Here is a 21154-nt window from a genome sequence, read left to right as displayed (position 1 = left end):
TGCTATACCGACCAGACTTCACAGCAGCGCCCCCTCTGAGGATCCCAACGGCAGTCAGATGCCCCCAAGACATGCTATATCCACCAGGCTTCACAGCAGCTTCCCCTGTGAGGATTCCCACTGCAATGAGATGCCCCCAAGACGTGCTATATCCACCAGGCTTCACAGCAGCGCCCCCTGTGGGGATCCCAACTGCAGTGAGATGCCCCCAAGACATGCTATATCCACCAGGCTTCACAGCAGCGCCCCCTCTGAGGATCCCAACAGCAGTGAGATGCCCCCAAGACATGCTATATCCACCAGGTTTCACAGCAGCGCCCACTGTGAGGATCCCAACTGCAGTGAGATGCCCCCAAGACATGCTATATCCACCAGGCTTCACAGCAGCGCCCCCTGTGAGGATCCCCACTGCAGTGAGATGCCCCCAAGACATGCTATATCCACCAGGCTTCACAGCAGCACCCCCTGTGAGCATCCGCACTGCAGTGATTTGCCCCCAAGTCATGCTATATCCACCAGGCTTCACAGCAGCGCCCGCTGTGGGGATCCCCACTGCAATGAGATGCCCCCAAGACATGCTATATCCACCAGGCTTCACAGCAGCGCCCCCTGTGAGGATCCCGACTGCAATGAGATGCCCCCAAGACATGCTATATCCACCAGGCTTCGCAGCAGCGCCCCCTGTGAGGATCCCCACTGCAATGAGATGCCCCCAAGACGTGCTATATCCACCAGGCTTCGCAGCAGCACCCCCTGTGAGGATCCCCACTGCAATGAGATGAATCCAAGGCGTGCTATATACACCTGTTTCACAGCAGCGCCTCCTGTGAGGATCCCCACTGCAATGAGATGAATCCAAGACGTGCTATATCCACCAGGCTTCACAGCAGCGCCCCCTGTGAGGATCCCCACTGCAATGAGATGCCCCCAAGACGTGCTATATCCACCAGGCTTCACAGCAGCGACCCCTGTGAGGATCCCCATTACAGTGAGATGCCCCCAAGGCATGCTATATCCACCAGGTTTCACAGCAGCGCCCCCTGTGAGGATCCCCATTGCAGTGAGATGCCCCCAAGGCGTGCTATATCAACCAGGCTTCACAGCAGCGCCCCCTGTGAAGATCCCCACTTCAGTGAGATGCCCCGAAGACATGCTATATCCACCAGGCTTCAGAGCAGCGCCCTTATGAGGATCCCCACAGCAATGAGATGCCCCCAAGACGTGCTATAGCCACCAGGCTTCACAGAAGCGCCCCCTGTGAGAATCCCCACTGCAACGACATGCCCCCAAGACGTGCTATATCCACAGGCATTGCAGCGGCGACCCTTGTGAGGATCCCCACTGCAGTGAGATGAATCCAAGACATGCTACATCCACCAGGCTTCATAATAGTGCCCCCTGTGAGGATCCCCACTGCACTGAGATGCCCCCAAGACATGCTATATCCACCAAGCTTCACAACAGCGCCCCCTGTGAGGATCCCCACTGCAGTGAGATGAATCCAAGACATGCTATATCCACCAGGCTTCACAGCAGCGCCCCCTTGTGAGGATCCCCACTGCAACGAGACGCCACCAAGACATGCTATATCCACCAGGCTTCACAGCAGCGCCCCCTGTGAGGATCCCGACTGCAATGAGATGCCCCCAAGACATGCTATATCCACCAGGCTTCACAGCAGCGCCCCCTGTGAGGATCCCCACTGCAGTGAGATGAATCCAAGACATGCTATATCCACCAGGCCTCACAGCAGCACCCCCTTGTGAGGATCCCCACTGCACGAGATGCCACCAAGACATGCTATATCCACCAGGCTTCACAGCAGCACCCCCTTGTGAGGATCCCCACTGCACGAGAGGCCACCAAGACATGCTATATCCACCAGGCTTCACAGCAGCGCCCCCTGTGAGGATCCCGACTGCAATGAGATGCCCCCAAGACATGCTATATCCACCAGGCTTCACAGCAGCGCACCCTGTGAGGATCCCCACTGCAATGAGAAGTCCCCAAGACATGCTATATCCACCAGGCTTCAGAGCAGCGCCCCGTGTGAGTAATTATGTCGGGTGCCTCGTAGAGGTTCAACAAGCCAAGGGCTGAAAGCGGATGAAAGGCGATTCCCCCTCCATTCACACGGGGACAGAAATGATAACACTTGTATGTAGTTTAAACAGCACTCACTCACATAGAAGAAGCATTTTGGCGCTAAGGAAAACAGCAGACAAACGGGAAGTAGGTCATATTTTCTGTGTTTGCTCAATTATAGATGGACAACCATAGAACGTGTGGTCAGTGTGCATGCGTGTGAGCCTTGGATTTGCACCGAATAGCTGCTTGCCCTGAAACAACACCTCCTCTTCCTAGTTTTCGTGACATGGGATGCCTAGAGGGGATTTGTTTGGATGAAAGTAAAAGGAGCTCTTTGTGTTCTTTGATTGGCTCAAGAACCTGACTGTGACATCCGAAAAGATTTAGAGATCACCTCGCAGCAGATGTGTCCAACCCTTTCCAATATCATTCCAAAAAAAGGAAGAGACGTCCATCGACTCAAGCACAGCCTGCCCCTCATCCAAGCCTGCATGCTAAATGCCTACCAGAATCTCAACTCGCCAAACTCCATAGGCATTCTTCTACTAAACCCTGCCAAGCATGCACAAGACCCCGATTGACTGACATGAAACTTGACACAGCGACGCCTCAAATCTCACCCAGTGCAAAATCTCTGCTTTACCTTCACGCATCATGTTTGAGACTGACTGCCTCACCTGCAAAAGCAGTCACAACCAAAACACCACTCTGCCTGGCCTAGAAAGTCACCATCTCCGGATGCCAATGCACCACCAAAAGCCAAGAAATCGCCAGACTGGAGAAAAAAAGCAGCAGGAGTGAAATAATGTTAAGCGGGCCCTTTCTTGCTTTGCACCATGTCTCAGGCAGATAAGAGTGGCCCCTTCCATCCAATACTTCAGGAAAGACCCGAAGACCGTATTCATTAAAGAAATCCCCTGGCACTTGCCCACCTGGCCTTCCCTTAGCACTTGCCTAGCTCCAGGGGCCCTCTTCATCCCCTCTGCACGGACAAGGGGGTGAAGGAGGGGGTGAAGGGCATGCCTCCACTCTGCAGCGCACTTCCCTCCCACCCTAGCATTATACCGTCCCCCCTGACCTGCACCTCCCTTGTCCCCTCTCCCATCCCCTTCTTGTTACTGCACTTGCACGATTCGAATGACGCAAGGCCTAGTAGGACCGTTATTGTTGTTGTCTTCCCTGCAACCCCCCACTCCCCCTTTTTGTGTCTTGTGGCACCTTGCATCACCATTTTCTGTATAGGCACTTCATAAATACCCAATAATTAAAAGTAAATAAAACCTTGCCAGTCGCTGATAGCTCCATTCGATTCAGTTCTCCTGCCACAGCCTCTCCCTCCCCTCGTCGCCCTACCTGTTCCGGCCACCCCTGTGCTCCTGCACTGTACCCATAACCCCCTGGGTGACTCCTCCATGTGCAGGGCTCCATTACTACTAGGCTGGGATTGTATACATACATCCACTCGAGGGAACGAAATTGGGGGAAAATCTGTGCCTTATCTACACAACCTCTGTGGGGCCAACATATTTAAATACATTTTTCTGCTTCCAAGTCAGATGTTCCAACTTTTGAAGTTAGCGTTGACGAATGACACCCTCCAGGCTGGGGCCACTCTCATCTTGGGGCAGGAGGCTGACCAGGGTACTTGCCCAATCCCGTAATGCCCCAGAGGCAGGGTGTGGGAGTTGGTAGGGCCCCTGCGTTCCTTCTACATGTGCTTGCTTGCATGTATCAAGTACCATTTCTGCTTGCCCTATACCTGCTTTGCAAAATTCTGGCCAGGGTTCCTCTTTCTGTCCCGGAGGACTGCAGCTACCAGTAGTCCTTGCAGCAGAGACCTGACTGCAGAGTTCACCGGAGGAAGAGGCATCCACGAGCAGACATTCAACAGAGCGCTGCTCCAGGAAATCGAGATACCCTCTGACACGGAAATTGACTCTCATTGCAGTGGGTTGCCATTGCCTTGAGCCGGGTGACCCATGTTCGAAAGTGGGTGAGGCTTATGGAACGTTTTATAATTTGTGATGCCTGCAATCGGGCCCATGGGGAAACCGAAAAGCAGTAGAGGTCATGCAGAACCAATCAAAGGGAAAGGAGGGTATACAATAGCAGAAATGTCAAGGAAGTGTGGATTGTTCGGGTGAGGCCAAAGGCAGAGAAGGCGGACCAAGAGACCAGGCAGAGGAATGGCGTGTGCAAGGTGAGGGACTGGTTGGTGAGAGTACCAGGGCATGAGAGTGTGTGCAAGCTGATTGAGTGAGACTAAGAGAGAGCAGGAGGCTTGAGAGAGAGTGGTTGTGAAAGTTTGCAGAGTAAAAGGATGGTGATCGTGGGAGAAGGAGTGGGAGGAAAGTGTGGTGTAGCGGGAATGGAAGGTGGTGTAGCGGGAGGAGGACAGTGTAGTGCAGTGAGAGGGGAGGTGTGGTGCAGCAGGACAGGAAATGAAGGTCAGTCGTAAAGGCAAGTGCAGTGGGAGAGAAGTGTAGTGCTGATGGAGGAGAGTTTAGTGCAGTTGCAGGGAGAGAGCAGAAAGTTGTGGAGAAGAGGAGTGGAAAGTAGTGAAGAGGATGTAGTAATAGGGGAGTGTGGTGGGAGGTTAGAGTGCTAGGAGGGGAAGTAGTGAAAGCAGGGAGTAGTAATAGTAGGATTAGCAGGGAGTGAGAGAAACATTGGAAGGACAGAAGATAGAGAGGACAGGCGGTGGGAGGAAAAGCAGAGAGGAGAGTAGGAGAAAGGGAAGAGAGACAGAGGTCAGGATGAGCAGGGTGTTGGTGTGAGAGGAAAACCCAAGTGAAACCCTGGCAATTGGAAAACACTTATCCCAGTTGTTGCGTTGCTGTTCTTGTGGAAACCCTGGCTAGGATCCACCTAAAGACCCCATAACGAGTCAGCGAGATAAGGCACTTGCCATTCCACCATCACAACTAGCTAGTAAACTATTAGATAGTAGAGCTTCCCGGGCTCTAGTGAACATCTTGAGGTGTAGGGATGCCTGGGGTAGGGAGGGTAAATCGACCAGAGAGAGAAGGGCAGCCTTTCGTGATCTCCTTCCAATGTATTTCAATGAAAACCCTTGAACCGGTTTCGAGAATTGGTGTGTTCTTGAGGCCATCTGTGACGCAACATAGTGCCCTTCAAACGAAGGAGGGCCATGAGAATGCACATGCTTGAGGTGCAAACTGGCATTCAGGGACAGCACGCCACAAAACCACTGCAAAGGAGTGGTCCTTGGTGCCAAGGAAGGTAGGATATTTAGTCGTAACATGGTGCCACAGTCCTTTAGTGCCTTCATATTGCATAGCTGTTATTATGCGGTGCTAACTGCGTAGTGCTTTTAATGTATTGTGGATGGTGGATAGCACAAGGGCAACGTACTGGTCTTGGGAGCAAGACCAGCTAGAGTGACAGAGGTTCGAATCCCGGATCTGCGCTTAGAAACTGAACTTGTATTAGTATTAAGCAAGTTATAAGAAACCAATAAATAAAAATAAAATATATTAAGTAACGTGATATCCCCTCCAGGAGGTTACCACACCTTGCGCTCAAATATATATGATTGTTCTTCTCATGTACCGATTTTCCAATAAGTTACTCCTTTAGAAGGCTATTTGATTCACAAAGAACTTACTCATAGTGAGTTGGGGTTACTCTGACTAAGTCAGAATTACGCATAATAAATCATTTTTGTGAGTTGGCCCTCACAAAGTTTAGATTTGAAAGGTTTCATGTATGATGTGCATTTATGACCTGCATCAAGGCAGTAGCATAGTGGAACCAAAAGAAATGCAGCTCTAAAATGTTCTTTTACACCGCAAGGGCACATTTTCTCAGTACACATGGTTATCGCAATTCTACAGTCAACAATGTTGTATCACTATTTTCTGTCAAAGGGGAACCCACATGTGGTAAGCCTACTTTACATAGGGGCTACTACCCTGCTAAACAGGTATATACTATGGCCTTGATTTCAGTCAACCTAAAGCTATGACTTTAACAGCACTACAAAAAAGCTGGTTGGAATTAAAGCTACCCCCCTGCAGTTAGAATCAATCAGTCAATTTCAATAAATGGTAATTTAGAGGCCTCCCACTTACCATATCAAAGCTGATTTCAGTGTGCAATGGTTCCAGTGCATTGTGCTGGAGGGCTGACGTGAACGGCCTATGTTCCCACTTGGTAACCCTGGAATAGGCATGATTCATCGTGTCCTACTCAGCTCGCTATATTTAGTTCAAACAGTCAGCCACTCCCCCTATTAGTAAACTCACATTATTTGCTGTAGCCTCGCAGCTCTTTGGCAGTATTGGCCCAAATGGGATGCACAGATGAAAGAGAGGATGCCCTGCAGTTAATATGCCCATATCATTTGATGGCTCCATAAATGGAGATGAGAGACCCCCACCTTCACCATCTGCCCCAGGCCCTAGCAGCATTTCCTATTAATCAGGAGGCCGTGTCGGTGGGAGGGTGGCACGCGGAGGCGTGCGGGCCTAGACTACACAAGATTCTATAGCAAGAAGAGGCTCACAGTTACAGCTTCGCAGAAGAGTGCCATTATCTCTCTCTGTGTCTATTTTGACATGAGTTTTTTGGATTTAACCCGACCAGTTGAATGGCAAATTTGGTGAACTTTCATGGACGAGATCAAAAGTTACAGAGGAAAACACATTTGCTTTTTCCTTTGTCATTTCACCTTAAGGGCCAGATTCATGGAATTATTTTCACGGTTCAAAGTCATTTTGTACTGCAAAAATGACTTTTTTCTGACTTTGCACTGACTTTGCACTGCAAAGAAATACACTTTGGACAGTTCCATGAATCCGTTTTCACAAGGCTGAGCCTTTTCAGCAGTGCAAAGTCACTTTTCAGCAGCGCTGAGTCACTTTTCAGCATTGCAAAGTCATTTTTTTACTATGGCATGGTGGTGCGACTTTGTCTGAAGAGATCCTGATTTCTCTCTTGTCGAGGTCTAGTTTAAGAATATTACCAGTCTTCCACGTGTTCACTTGAGCGAGACAGCTGGTAAGAGCAGTGACTGTGTCTTGGTTATTGGTCATATTGAAAATGATATGTGTGCCACCTGCGTAATTGCAGCAGCTGTGTCTGTGCCCTTTGAGTCTCATAATTGGTGCCATGATAGGCTCAATCCTTGGGTATTCCATGGGTTATGTTGGGTGGTTTCAATCTGAAGGGGGTAGCTAGGTGGATGCGAAGATCTTGCCCATTGTAGTGTGGTGTTGGGCAGTCCTGCTTCCAGCTTCTTTCTTTGTCACGCCTGTTGAACAGTGTTGAGAGGTGCAGAGGTGCTTAGGAGTAGAGGTGTGGACAGGGTAGGGACCGAGCGGGCAAGGCCCACCCAAAATATGTAAAGGCCTACTCAGCAGCACTGTGAGGGCATTTACAGATGTTAATATCACTGTGTTGGGACCAACTGCATTAGCTTCAGGCCCCACTTGATAGACAATCCTGTCTACTCCTCTGCTTAGAGCAGGATCAGGGCAAATGACTTTGCTGGGAAGTGGGAAGCCTCCACTGATCTTTCCTATGTTGTGTGTACTAAGGAAAGTCATCGTTTTAGATCCCACTGCTGTGGTCCTGCCACCATTTCTGAAATTGTATTTTTATACACACACCTTATAGAGAATCCTCCTTCCACAATGTGCTCTGTGCAAGCTGGCTGGCCCCCTAAACCATGCATATGGGGTGGAACCTGCATTCATGTTCTCAACTCTGTTTGGTTGCAGGTCACTTTATGGGTAAGAAGAGCCTACCCGACTCCCAGGTGCTCGAGTACCCGGAAGAAGCGGCAGCAGTAAACTCGATTCCATGCAGCCCTGCCCTCTTCGTGGAGGATATGAAGGATCTGCTTATCCGGGAGCTCCTGAAAATTCCTTTGCAGCAAAGACAACTGGACGAGAGCCGTGTGAAGTTTGATCTCAATGACCAGGTAAACGGAAACTGCTCCTTCTCCCCATCCTGATCCCTGAGCTCGGCAAATCATTGTATCGGCATAGAGCTGCACAGACCGGGCATTGCCCAGGTATAGAATTAATGAGGGTCGTGAAATATGTTTTATTTAGCAATGTGTTCCTGGTGAAATTTCCCGGTGAAAATTCTAGTAGAGCAATTACTAGAGGTTTCTACTGGATGCAGTGGTTGGCCTCTGAGTTTGTGGACATCTGCTCAGTCGCTATGAAGACATTTCCAGTTCATTCCACTTGATCCCTGTAACTAGGTATTTATGTCTAAATGATGTCTTTTGGTTTCAGTTGGTATTTGTTATTACCCAATATAATTGCCCTTGTTTTTTTCCACTGCCCACACATAGTCCAATGTTCAAAGCCTCATATGCCGTAACTGGATCTAGTAGAAACCGGTTCTATGTGATTTGGTCAAAAACAATCCATCCATCAATTTTAATCGAATTTTATTTTATCTTTTGGTAGATTTTGCCGCAAATATATGTGGGTGGAGACCCCCTTTAGCCCCCCTTTAGCCCCCACATTAGTGATTACCCTAAAGCCACCCCCACATATATTTGGGGAAAAATGTGATAAAAAAGTTAGTAGAAAACAAATTTGATGGATTCTCCCACGATAAAACCTCCATATCCCGTCAAAATCATTTGAACGTCCTATCTGATATGTGCAATGCTACAGCGCATATATGGTCCAAAAAATACTTGAAACTGAAGCAAGTTAAAAAAAGGACTCCTTACAGAACAAGTAAGAGTAGATTATGTGTAATACTAACCGAGGTGTGCATAGGAAGAGCTTCTATTGTGGCCATCCTAAACCTCCAAGGATAGTTGGGTGCATGCTGATTGCCTGATGTTTAAGTGACCTCTCACTTGGGTTAGGGATGAGAACGCCCTGATATAGAATTCTGCAGATCACTGCTTCGCAGACATTTTAATGTTGGCGTGGCCTCTTTGCTGCATTCTTGAAATCCTCAAGACAGGAGAGCAGAGGGAGAGTGGAGAAACAATACCAACTTCTCCACTGCTGCCCCTCTCTGTGTAATCCACGCACCCATGCCGCCGCAAGCAAAGTGCAATTTTGCCCCACTCCCATGCCATGTGACCAGTTTTGATGTCTTGTCTTGAGGGCCTACCTGGAACTGCTGGTGCCAACCTGCTAATGGCGCACTAGGCACCTGCCTGATATTGCCTTATTGTTGCTCAGGTTATGCATCCATAGCTCACGAGAGAACGCATATGTTTTTCTTTGTGGCAGTTATAGGTTTTGATCCTTTTTCTCTGCCCTCACACTCACCTGACAGTCTATCTTCTGTTTCTTTTTTCGTTTGGCCAATCCCTTCCTTCCTCTTAATTCTTATTTTGCTTCCTAGTTTCTTCTCTTTTACTCTCCAGTTACCCTTCCACTCGCTGAGGTGAATGGAGTTGTTTGGCCGTGCCAAAAGGGAGTGAGTTGGCTTCACAGATGCTAGGAAAGTCATATGTATCTGTAGTCTCATGGACTCAGCCCAACGATCTTAAAAAAAAAAAAAGAACAGGTAGTCATGTGGACATTCTGTTCCGTTTCCAGCTCTGACCAACTACCCTTGCTGTCTCCGGATCTGGGCCCTTTCCTCAACCATTTGCCAGGAACTTGCAATGTCGTGGAAAGCGTGGCTCGGGTCAGATGCTGTTATTCCATAGTAGGTGGAATTAAACGAGTCATGGCTCTTTCCCGAGGCAGGCCTTCTGAAACTCCTTCACTGTCTGCTTTTGCACTGCCACCACTGTGGCAGGCAGTGGTCCATCGAATGGAGAGGGCCGTGCAACCGAAGCTGGAAATCTCAATCCTGCCAAGTGGTGGCACTTCATCTTCTAAGAATCTTGGGTGGGGGGAAAGTTGAAGGCCAGGTTTGAGCGAAAGATGAACACATTGATAATGGGGTTTTATGTGATTTCACTGAAAAGCATTTTCGTCACATTGTTTTCATTGCAAGTGAGATTGAGTGCAGGACTTTCTGGCAAGTAGTGTGACTACGCGAATACTACTCTGCAGGAGTTTAGGTATGAGTAGGGGCTAAACCAGTAGTGATCCCAAATATAAAGGTGAAAAAGGCACAGCACTAAAGGTATACCTACTTCTTCTCTTTTGGTAATGTGGCCCGAGAGCAGCCTTCATCTCCAATATAGGTGTGAGCTGATAAGAGCAGTAACCCAAACTACAACAGACCAAAATAACTGCATGTCCAAACAAGTTTCTGTAAAAATATAGATTTTTAATCCTACAATAAAATGAAAAAAACGAAACAGAAAACTAGGAAATTCCACCCCTGAAAAAGAACACAGAGAATGCAGTCTCTTGTGAAGAGATCAATCTGCCTTGATGAGATGGAGAGTTTAGGCACAAGATTACAACAATGTCACAGTTCAAAGTGTATGTCTTGAAGAACACGGCATAGAAGTGTGACTTAAGTCACTGTGGTTACTAAAGGTGTACCAGATGGGACAGAGCCTCTTCACAGTACCTTTTAGTTTTGTCTTTTGGGCTCAACAACCTTGAGCCAGGCTTTTCAGCATTGAACCTGGAGCCTGGGAGTTTTCGTCACCAAGCCGAGGTCAAGTAGTGGAGCGGCAGCAATGTGTCCAAACGATGTGGCGCTGTTCAGCAGAGGCTTCAGCTGCTTCTGGGTCAAAGATTCTAGAAATGGCAAGCGGTATCCGGTCGGCTGTGCTGGAAGTCTCAGTCACCTCTGGGAATGAGCCTCATAGACTTGTCTTTTGCAGTCAGCAGGTTTGGCTGGCTCAACACAACATTAGGGCGCTACAGTTGTGTCAGCTAGAAGCTCAAAGGAGCTGTCACCAGGCAGTGGTGTCGAATTGGAGATGTTAGAAGACTGAGTGTGTCTCAGATGTGTAGACGGCACAGAGTTTTGTGCCGAGCGAACTCTGAGTCGCAGTGGCAGTTGAGAGTCAAGGGTAAAGAAAGCTCAGCCGATTCCCTTGCAGCAGCTTGGATGGCGTTGATGGTGCATCAACCAACGTCGAGGCATTTTGGAGATGCAGGGTGAGCCAACGGCCACTTCCTTGGTTCTGTGTTTTCTGGGAGACCTAGTCCAGACTTTCCAGAAGTGAGTCATTCTGATCTGCACTCCCACTCCAGGTATCTTGTTGGCACCTACAGGGCTTCCTTCACCACCAGCAAATAGAGGCCTGGTTCAAGTGTAGCCAGCAGTAAGGCCTTGGTACAACAGCAGTGACCCACCTGTTCCCCGGGGATGGTTAGGGGATAGAGTCTTGATGTCTTCTGTCTTCACATCTATGGCAGAGACCTTTGAAGTGACCAGGACTTCCAACAGAGGTCCAGGGAATCCTTCTTGTCCTTGTAGAATTGCAAAGATGAATCAAAGAATGAGGGGGGTCCCTTTCCTTTTAAAGGCAAAATGTCATACGAGATTGGTCCAAAGCAACCCAGCTGTAAAGGGTCCAATCAAGGTTTTTGTAGCAAGTGTCCTTGACCTTGTGTCGCAACAACGTACGTGCAGGAAATGGAGGTGACAGGAAAAGGAAAAGATCCCTGACAGAAACCAAGATGGTGGGACCCTTCTCTCAGTTCATCTCCCCCCTAGGCTACTCTAACTCCACCCCCTCCCCATGCCTGTTGACTTCAATGGGAGTTCAGTGGTCAGCATCCTGGTGTGAAGGTGGCATTATGTCAAGGCTGCCTTTGATGCACCGGCTCCCAGGAGATATCCAGGGGTATGTTCCTATGCCCTGGTGGACAGTGTTACCCTTCCTGCAGGAGAATCAAAGAGACCTAATCCAGGCTATTGTTTCACATGGCTGTAGTACAAACAGTCAGACAAGACACATATAAACATTCATCCTGTCATAGCTGAGTCCGGCTAACAGAGATGACACTAATGTGATATCAAGTTGTCATAGCTGTATAATTGTAGGCTCTTATAGCCAAAAAGGTACAATCCGGCATGGCTTATATTTAGAGATTGAAGTGTCACCAGACTGAATAAGGCATACCATTATTATAATTTAGATGAGCAGGGTGGAAGATTAATAGCCACCTCTGCCTGCAAGACCTTTGTGTTACAGCAGCTGTCAGGAATGCACATTTGACATTTGAACCTGCTCAGTGCCACAGCAGCACTGGGGCAGAGGGTGCCAATGGGCCGAATCATAAAAGGCACATGTATGAACTATAATTTTAGCATATAGCATTTATGATTAGCAGACCTCCTTTTCAGAAAAAGAATTACCTGCATCATTTTAGTGTTTCAAAATGTTAAAAGCTTGGGCCATTCTGCCCTTACCAGATAACATCTGTCTGCCACAGGCAGACTGTTATTACATTTAATAGAATAGAGGGGGCTCAAGTAGAGCCATCACACTATGGATATGTGGCAGGAGTGGTGGAAAACTGTAGCAAGAGTGGAAGTCCATAAAAGCTAACGGGGGAGGTCAGAGTGGTCTCCTCTGAGCACCAAATGTGCATCGTCTTCGTTGCAACCAAAGTGACGTCGTTATGAGGAATAGGATCAGATTAATTGACATGCATCCATTTTCGGGACAGTTCGAGTCTCTGAGGCGACCCACATGAGTTACTTGATCTAGTCATGAAATAACATGGTTAAAGCGTAGAATGACACTGTGAGAGATCCTGTTCAGAGGATACAGTGGATCTGTGGGAGATCCTAGCTAGAAGATAGGGTGGAGCAGAAGGAGATCCTTTTAAGAAGATCGGGTGGAGCTGTGAGGGTCCCAGGTTAATGGTTAGGCACCACCTGTTGGAGATCCCAAGAAGCTCATAGGTTGGAGAGTTGCAAGAACCTGGTCAGTCGATGGGAGGCTCTGTGAGGGATCCTCGGTGCTGGATATACTGCAGCTGTGATTGGGCCTCATTGGATGGTAGGAGAGAGCTGTGAGGGATCTTCATTGAAGGATAGGCTGGATCTTATGATGGGGGCATGGGCGGTTTCTGGATGGCCCTGGAGAGGGCATGGTCAATCGGTCGGTTGGATATGGAAGAGGCGGGCTCAAGGAATAGGTTTGAAGTGAATATCCTAAAAGAATTAGGGGTACATTGGACTTAGGCATGGGGATATGGTCCAGAGGTTGGTTTGACCTAGAAGGAATAGATGGAAACCTAGTTTGGAGATGTCTGGGACAGGATCATGCTATTGTGTAAACCTCTGGCGCTTACATCGGTTGAGTGCCTGATGTAGAGTGTTGTGTGTTACCTGCGGGTCACAGGCTTGAAACCCTTGAATCCTGCAGTACTGTCAGTCTGTCAACTTCCTGCGGCTGAAAGACACGAGTACTTTTGAGACTGATAATAGTAACACCCATATAAAAATACAAAAGACACTTCATTTAATTCTGCCTGCTGTACTAGTGGTCAGTACAAACCAGGTATGTGTTAAGAAAACAGGCAAAAAAAAGAGTTGGGGGATGTTGCACTTAAAAGTGTTCCTGCACACCAATTTTTGTAGATTGATAAAATGTCCAAGTGGCCCAGTACATGGTACAGGATATATGCAAGTATGAAAGGACAGAGGCGGACTGCAGGGCCTATTTGTGCTGTATGGTACACTTTTTTGTGCCTAGAAAAGCAATAAGGCATTTCATAAAGTGGGCACCAATCTCATCCTGAGATGAAAGAAATGGCAAATCGAGACCACAAAGGACATCCTATGTTACAAGTGTTTTGAATAGAACATCTGTATGTTCATTCACAAAGCCTCCACAAGGCCAACTAGGACACCCTACACCAACATGCTCTGTGTGCCAATGGTAAGAAGAATTAGAGCAGGTGGCGCCAGCTTCCCCTACCTAGCACCATCACATCGGAATGCCCTACCTCCCTCTATATGAGGCGACGCCTCCCTCATGACCTTTTGCAAAGCCATGAAAACAGTGCTCTTCACCTGAAACACGCCATCTACAGCCATAATCTACCCGTTCACCACATAAATGTGATTCCACATAGATATTACTCACCTATGTTCATATGTATATTATATGTATCCGAATGTATACGTGCTCTTTTTGCTCTATTTACAACTGCTTCTCCCTAAGGGCTGGTGTGCACTATACAAATGTAATAAAAAATAAATAAATAAAGATGACTGGAAAGCCTTTTCCAAATGATTATCAAGGGGTTATCGGTCGTAGTGGAGGCAGCTTTTGGTGCCGTTGGGGGTGGGTGGGACGCGGTCATAGGGTGCCAGTGGAAGGCTGTGGGTGCGCACTGGGCACCAGCGGAGTGCTAGGGGGTGGTGGTCGCCCCTCCCCCCTGACTCCGCCACTGGTTGTCGTGTCCATTCTGATAGTTCAGTAGAAGGTGGGTTGGATGGTTGGATGCAGTTCTGCCATTTCAGAGCCCAGCATTTTCTTCCAGTGATGTACGCCCCGAGCACTGCACTGGTTGACATTGTGGTGCACTTTAAAAGCCATAATTGGAGGGCACGCAACATAATAGCTCCCCGCCTGTTATTGATCCCGGACACGAGGGAAAGGTTGGAGCTTTGCACTGACATATGATATGAGCTTTCAGGGGAAAGGTTGGAGCTTTGCACTGACGTATGATGTGAGCTTTCCGGGGGAAAGTTTTGAGCTTTGCACTGACGTATGATGTGATCTTTCCTGCTCGCGCAGCTTGACCCAGCTTTACGGGGAGGCCATCACCCCCAAGAACAGCATCCAGGAACGACAGCGTAACTAGTGGCGTTAAAATGGCAGCCAGGAAAGAGCCTGACTTATACCGCAACCGACAGTCACCAACACCACATTAATTCCAGTCAGGTTCCACGCACAGCGAATGCGCATGGCAACTATTAGCCCTGGTGACCACTATGGCTTTTTTCCTCCTCACTGCAGTGCCACAGATTCCACTTGTGTGTGTGGTTGGTGCAGAAAAACCGGGCGAAATCCTTGAAATGACCCCAACTCTACTGGCATTGGAACAGGCCTGAGTTGCTTGATTCCAACCAACCGCGCATGTGCTTGAAGTCAGCATTGCATCAAATCTGTGGTGGAAGATAATATTTGGGCACAACCGTTTTGCCCAGATAGTCTGCTTTACTGCCAGGCTCGGAATGAGCTTTGGAAGCCATTGCAACACCTGTATATTTATTTATTTATTTAAATGTGTATATAGCGCTGTGCGCCTCGGAGCGCATATATAGTTTGTATATTACTGAAGGCAAGCGTGGTTGCGCGTTTAATGACAAGGAATGGCTTTTCTAGCTATAGGCACTGTTAATACAGGCTAGACGCCTTACTCTAAAGGGCTGAACGCAGCCTGTTGAAATTCAGCCTGTTCCTCAATAGGCCTTTCCGCCTCGAATGCTGCTAATGATTCACTGCCAAGGTACCCTACCACCCAGCCTCAGATTCCTGCAGACACTGTGGACACCACAAAGAGCCCCCCATCATTTCAAAGCCAACAGTGGTATCATGTGTGCCCAGGTATGTTGATAACCAATAAGGCAGGGGCCGTGGATCGGGCTGCTGCTTGTTAATGAAGCAACAGCTCGATCCTTTGGTCATTTGTCGTTTTTTTTTTCTTTTCAAACTGTGGATGCGCGCCCCCCTTGGGCATGAGGCTGGCCCAACAGAGGGGCGCGCCCCACAGTTTGAATACCGCTGCCCTAAGCCCTCCCCTCCAGGACCATAGACCAATGAGTCCTAGAGGGGAGGGCTTAATCGCACATTTTCGCGATTATACCCGTCCGGAGAGAAGTGATGCAGTATTGATGGAAAGGGCCATCGATGCTGCATCACTTCTCTACGGCGGGGGGGGGGGGCTCAGCCCCGACTTGATTTTGCGGGGGTGGGGGCTCGTTCCCGGAGCACCCCGTACTTGACGCCCCTGGTGGCAGAGGGATGTCTCTTGCGAGGAACAGCTTAACCCCTTTCAGAGCGGTCCAAGATTCGGTGGGACCCTGTGCCCCTCATTCACAACAGCTGCACAGATCGTCGCTCAGTCCATTGAATGATTCAGGGATCTGCAACTTGCAGCCCTCCAGATGTTTTGGACTACAACTCCTATGATCCCTCACCATTAACTATGCTGGCTAGGGTTGATGTGCATTGTAGTTCAAACCATCAATCTTCACGTGCATCTTTCCAGACATTTTGCTGCAACTGCAATTTTACAGGATGTTGTTACCTGTAAGGTAAAAATTGTCTAGGTGCAGCAAAATAATTCTTTCTGTGCATTTTTTTTTTAACCAGAGCAATGGTTGCTTACGTGTTAATACAGCACAGTATTTGCACTGGGGGATTTGCTGCACTGGTGGAAAATGCACAGAAAGTGCCCTTTTTGTTCTCACAATGGCAAGTGTTTCCCCAGTGCTAGAACCAAGAAAAACTGCACTTCCACTGGTGAAGTTTGTGTAGTGAGCTAGCTGTGCGTACTTTCCTTATCCAATAGCTCTTCAGGTTCCTCCTCTGCAGCTCAGCTGCCCTATTTCCTGGGATGGCTTTAGGCCAGAGCAGGACAATCTTTTCCGATGCTGATTATTTGATTGGCTTTCCAGTCAATACAGGACGTTTCCCGTCACAACGTACGTGCGTAACTGAAAAAGACACGGGCACGTTGCAGTAACGTTGCGCGCACTGCACGTAACTACACCGTCCATTGAATCAGCCGCAGGGCAGTCCACTTTATTTGTTGCTCCCTTTAGCGGAATAGTTCATAAATATGAATTCTGTGGTGGAGGCAGCTTTTTGTGCCAGCGTCGGAACTGGGGGTTTGGGGGTGGATAATAGGGCACCAGCGGGAGACTGGGGGACGCACTGGGCACCAGGGGAGAGCCAGGTTGGGTGACCGCCCCTGACTGCCATGCAGCAACTTCTATGATGGATTTGGACGATGGGGAGGGCAAAGACCCCCTTCATAAAAATTATGTTCACGTTTTAATAACAAGGGGTCCCCATGCCTTTTTTTAATCAGCTAAACGAGAAATAACTTTATAATGATAAACGGTGTTAGCCTATACTTTCAATAGGCATAAACCAAGAAATATGGAGGGTGTTTTTAAGACTCTTCTTGACTGTTTTTTGCTGTTTAAAAAAAGAAAAACGTTGTGTACAGGGAAGAGTGGTGTGGGTTGTCACTGTTTCCTGATGTTCGTCCATTACACTACTGTATGCTGTGTATGTATTTTGCGATATAAAAAGCACTGTGTGTCACAAACTAAATATGGAGTGTACGATTCAGTTTGTGTTGGGCATTAGCCCCTTGGAAGGGGGCGCTGGCCAATCAGGATGCTCGAAACGTGAGGGGTATTGTCCGGGTGAAGCCTGCGTTCCGAGCAGTCTGAGTGCTGCTGGTCAACCCCCACTCCTCCTTCCCTTGCCCACTTCCCCAGCACCCATTAGCACCCATGTAGATCCTACATGGGCACCCAGGGGGAGTAGAACTTAATGTAAAAAAAGGTTACCTTCAGGTGTAGCATGGCACTCCCTTTTTGGAGTCTGTTATCGTGTTGATGACGTCACAGCCATTTACACAGAAAACAGACTCTGAAAATTGAGCGCAGCACAACACATGAAGGTAAGATTTCTTTTGTTATTTCAATAGTTCTTTTTTTTAATAACATGCTTAATACCAGGGACCAGTTTCTAAGCACAAGCCCAGGATTTGAACCGGTGTTGCTATGCGTTGTCTTGCTTCCAAGACAAAAACGTTGTCCCAGCCTTATCTCACCCTTAGATCCCGTTTAGGATCTACAAGAGTGCTAATGGGGATGTAAACCTCAGGGTGGGTCGACCGCTGCCCATAACGGCCCAACCCCCGCTTTAAGTGCCCCTCACTATGCTCAGGCCCTTATCTTAAGCTGTGAACTATATAAGCCATGCCATCCTGCTCAACCGGCTCTGTGATAACTTGGGTATCACTGATCAGGCTGACCCTGGCCTGGCTGACCTCCTTTCTCAATGATCGACCCTTCAAGGTCCAACTGGGGTCCTTCCTCTCCTCTATCTCTCTCTCTCTACCTCTGGTGTTCCTCAGGCGGTATAATCTTTCTCCCTGGATGTTCAACCAATACCTGGTACCTCTTGCCCACCGCATAGCCGCCCTCTGTCCCAACTTCCAGTGCTATGCAGATGACATGCAGCTCTTCTTCAGGCTCCCCTCAGCCACCTCTACTCCTCTCATTCCAGACTGCCTTTCTGCTATTCATGAGTGGTGTGCCGCCAATGATCTCTGCCTTAAGGCCAGTAAGACTGAGATCCTCTTCATCGGAACACCACCTCCCTCCTTTCCTCTCACTCTCTGGCCGTCCACCCTGGGCCCTCCTCCTCCTCCTACCAGTGAGGCTAAGAACCTCTGGGTCATCTTCGACTCCTCGCTCCCCTTTTCTCCTCACATCTCTGATGTCTGTAAGAAGTCAAACTACCAGCTGCACCTCCTGAGAGGTATTCTTCCCTTCTTCATTTCCCGCGGCCCCAGAAGCTCACTGTCTCCAGAGCTCTGGTTCTCTCTAGGCTGGACTACTGCAACAGCCTCTTTCTAAATCTTCCTGCCTCTACTCTCCGTCCTCTACAACTCATCCAGAACAGGATTGCGAGACTTGTCCATGGCCTCAAGCCCAGGGATCGTATCTCTCCAGCTCTGAAATCCCTTCACTGGCTCCCAGTGATGGCAAGAATTAAGTTTAAGACCCTTTGCATTGTCAACAAGGCTTTCTGGGGCCTGGGGCGACACTACCTCCAACTCTCTTTCCTAAATATCTGCCTTCTCGAGCCCTCTGTTCCCTTCCACCTCCAACTCTCTGACGGTCAGTCGCTTTTCCAAGCAAAGAATTTGAGGCAGATCACTTTCTTTGGCTGGCGCCTCCCTCTGGAACAGCCTCCCTGCCTCTCTGAAACTTGAGCAGAACCATCTCCGGTTCCGGAAGCAACTGAAGACCTTTCTCTTTGCTTCTGCCTTCTCTCTTTCTCTCCCTTGCTGATCACCTGCGTCTTCCATGCACTGGTCACCTGGTCACCCTTTCAACTTGGGCCCAGGTCCCTGCCTGTCCAGCTGCAATCCTGCACTGCCTCCTGCCTCCCTTGCACTTGTGGTCTGTATCTGTATCCCTACAGTGCACTCCCTTGCACTTATTTGCCACCGCTGGCTGCACCTATGAGTACCTGCACTTGCCACCCGTTGGAGCACTCTTGTTTTTCTCCTTTGTCCCGCACTTCTCCATCCTCCCCCTACCGTCAACACTTCTCCCCTCCGCCCTTCCATGCTCTTCCGTGATCTGAATGACACAAGGCCTAGTAGGATCGTTTTTTTGTTTTGTTCCCCCCCTTGTCGTGTCGCGCCTAGAAACACTTGTGTACAGGCGCGTTATAAATGCCATATATCATATCATAGCATATCATATCTTGGGTGCGTATAGAACCAGAGAGCCCAGGGAAGGTGGAAGAGCTGGTGTTATAGCACCTCTCATTCCACTGATCAGAGATGTCGCTAGAGGGAGCTGGGGGTGACTATAGCCCCGGGTCTTTTGGTTGTAGCCCCGGATTGATGCTCAGGGGCAACCACCAAAAGGCTAGCTATCCCCGAGCCCCGATAGTCCCGACATTAGCGTAGCCCCAGATCTTTTCCAGGCCTAGCAACACCCCAGCCACCGATTCCCTTGTTATGGTGAGGTGGGTCGCCCTGAGTATGGAGACGGGGCAGATGCAAAGTGATTAAACACTTCTGTGATGTCACAGCAGTGAAGGAACGAGCAGTGATTTGCATGATACGTGCAAAGGCTTCAATGGGAGCCACACACAGAATTGGTTGTACGCCATAGCTCTTTGCTCTATGTTTCTGAGCTACTTCTCACCACACCCACTTTAAATCCAGTGTCTTAATCACTTCTGTTTCTCATTTCAGGCGTCTGGTTTATTAATGAAGATACTGGAAAAATACGTTGAAAACAGCAGGAAGTGACGAAGTGTTTGCGGTCCTGTCCAAATGTCCTGTACATACTAGAATTTCCAGCCTGAAATACGGAGGACTAATTTCAGACATTCCAAAGGCTTTTGTTTATATATTGAGAAAGAGAGGACATGAAGATATTTTAAATTATAATTTAATGTAGCAACATCCTTTTTATTATTATTATTTATTGTTTATGTAATATTGTTAATATTTATCATCGATATATTAAAATGAAGTACAAAGTAACTTGTATATTTTTCTGACATGTTATGCATTGCTGCTGACGTTCAAAGAATACCTGTGAATAAAACCATTCTTTGCACAGAAATTGGGACCTCGCACCTTCCATTTGTGCTTCCTCTCAGTTAAGTTGTCAGGGATTTCCCCTCCTTACCTCGTATGTTCCTCTCAACAGCATATTGCTTCCCAGTTAGGTTTGCACTTTATCTATTTATTTATTTGTCATTTGTTATACGCCCAAACCCGGAGGTACCACGGCGTAGATTACATTAAGTCTTAGTTCAGAGGGTACAGTACATATTTACACAATTGAAGTACATTTTCAGAAGGTTATGAACACAGTTGGAAGAAAAGTTACAGGGTTGATATGCATTTCAACCGCTATAATCATAGTTACAGATATGGAGGAAGGCACAGGGGAAATTGGCCCGTGCTGGTCAAAGATAGAACTGGAGGCCGCCTAGTTGTATTGGTCAGAAGAGCCAGGTCTTGATCAGTCTCTTGAATCGGTGGTGGGAGGGTTTATTTCTGATATGAGCTGGGAGGGAGTTCCAGAACTGTGGCGCTACTACGGGGAAACTGGACCCACCAGTTAAAACCCAAATACAATACAAATACAAAATATGACTTTCATATCCATTCACGGGTTTTATGGCTTGTTGCAGAGCTACAGTGGCATCACCACACACATCGCGTAGTGATGAGCTTCATCTTTCTGTTGGCGGATGTTTCAAATTTGAATACTTCTTCGTTCACCTGCCATAATTCCAATAAATGGATCAGTCCGAGTAGCATGTACGGTGGGCCATGGTGCTATGCCACGTCCAACGTGCCACGGCTAGCAGCCTTGGCTCCCTTAACCAATCACACACCTCTCAGCTAGCGGAAACACATGTGCCATGCCAGTCCCCCTCAGCTCTTTGACT

The 21154-nt window shown here is 48.3% G+C and overlaps 1 protein-coding gene across 1 annotated transcript in view; it reads left to right on the top strand.

Moving 5' to 3' along the window:
* NMB (neuromedin B) overlaps positions 1–20316 on the top strand; it is a 49012-nt gene extending 28696 nt beyond the window's left edge. The window contains exons 2-3 of the mRNA XM_069624749.1: positions 7833–8035; positions 19941–20316. Coding sequence (XP_069480850.1) covers positions 7833–8035; positions 19941–19997 — 260 coding nt within the window. The 3' untranslated portion in view covers positions 19998–20316. The remainder of the gene's footprint in view (positions 1–7832; positions 8036–19940) is intronic.
* The last annotated feature ends 838 nt before the right edge of the window (positions 20317–21154 follow it).

The sequence above is a fragment of the Ambystoma mexicanum genome, chromosome 11 (genome assembly GCF_040938575.1).
Source record: "Ambystoma mexicanum isolate Mex_15411 chromosome 11, UKY_AmexF1_1, whole genome shotgun sequence".
Taxonomy (NCBI): domain Eukaryota; kingdom Metazoa; phylum Chordata; class Amphibia; order Caudata; family Ambystomatidae; genus Ambystoma; species Ambystoma mexicanum.
The sequence above is the reverse complement of the archived record's forward strand: the minus strand, read 5'-3'. Positions and strand labels throughout refer to the sequence as shown.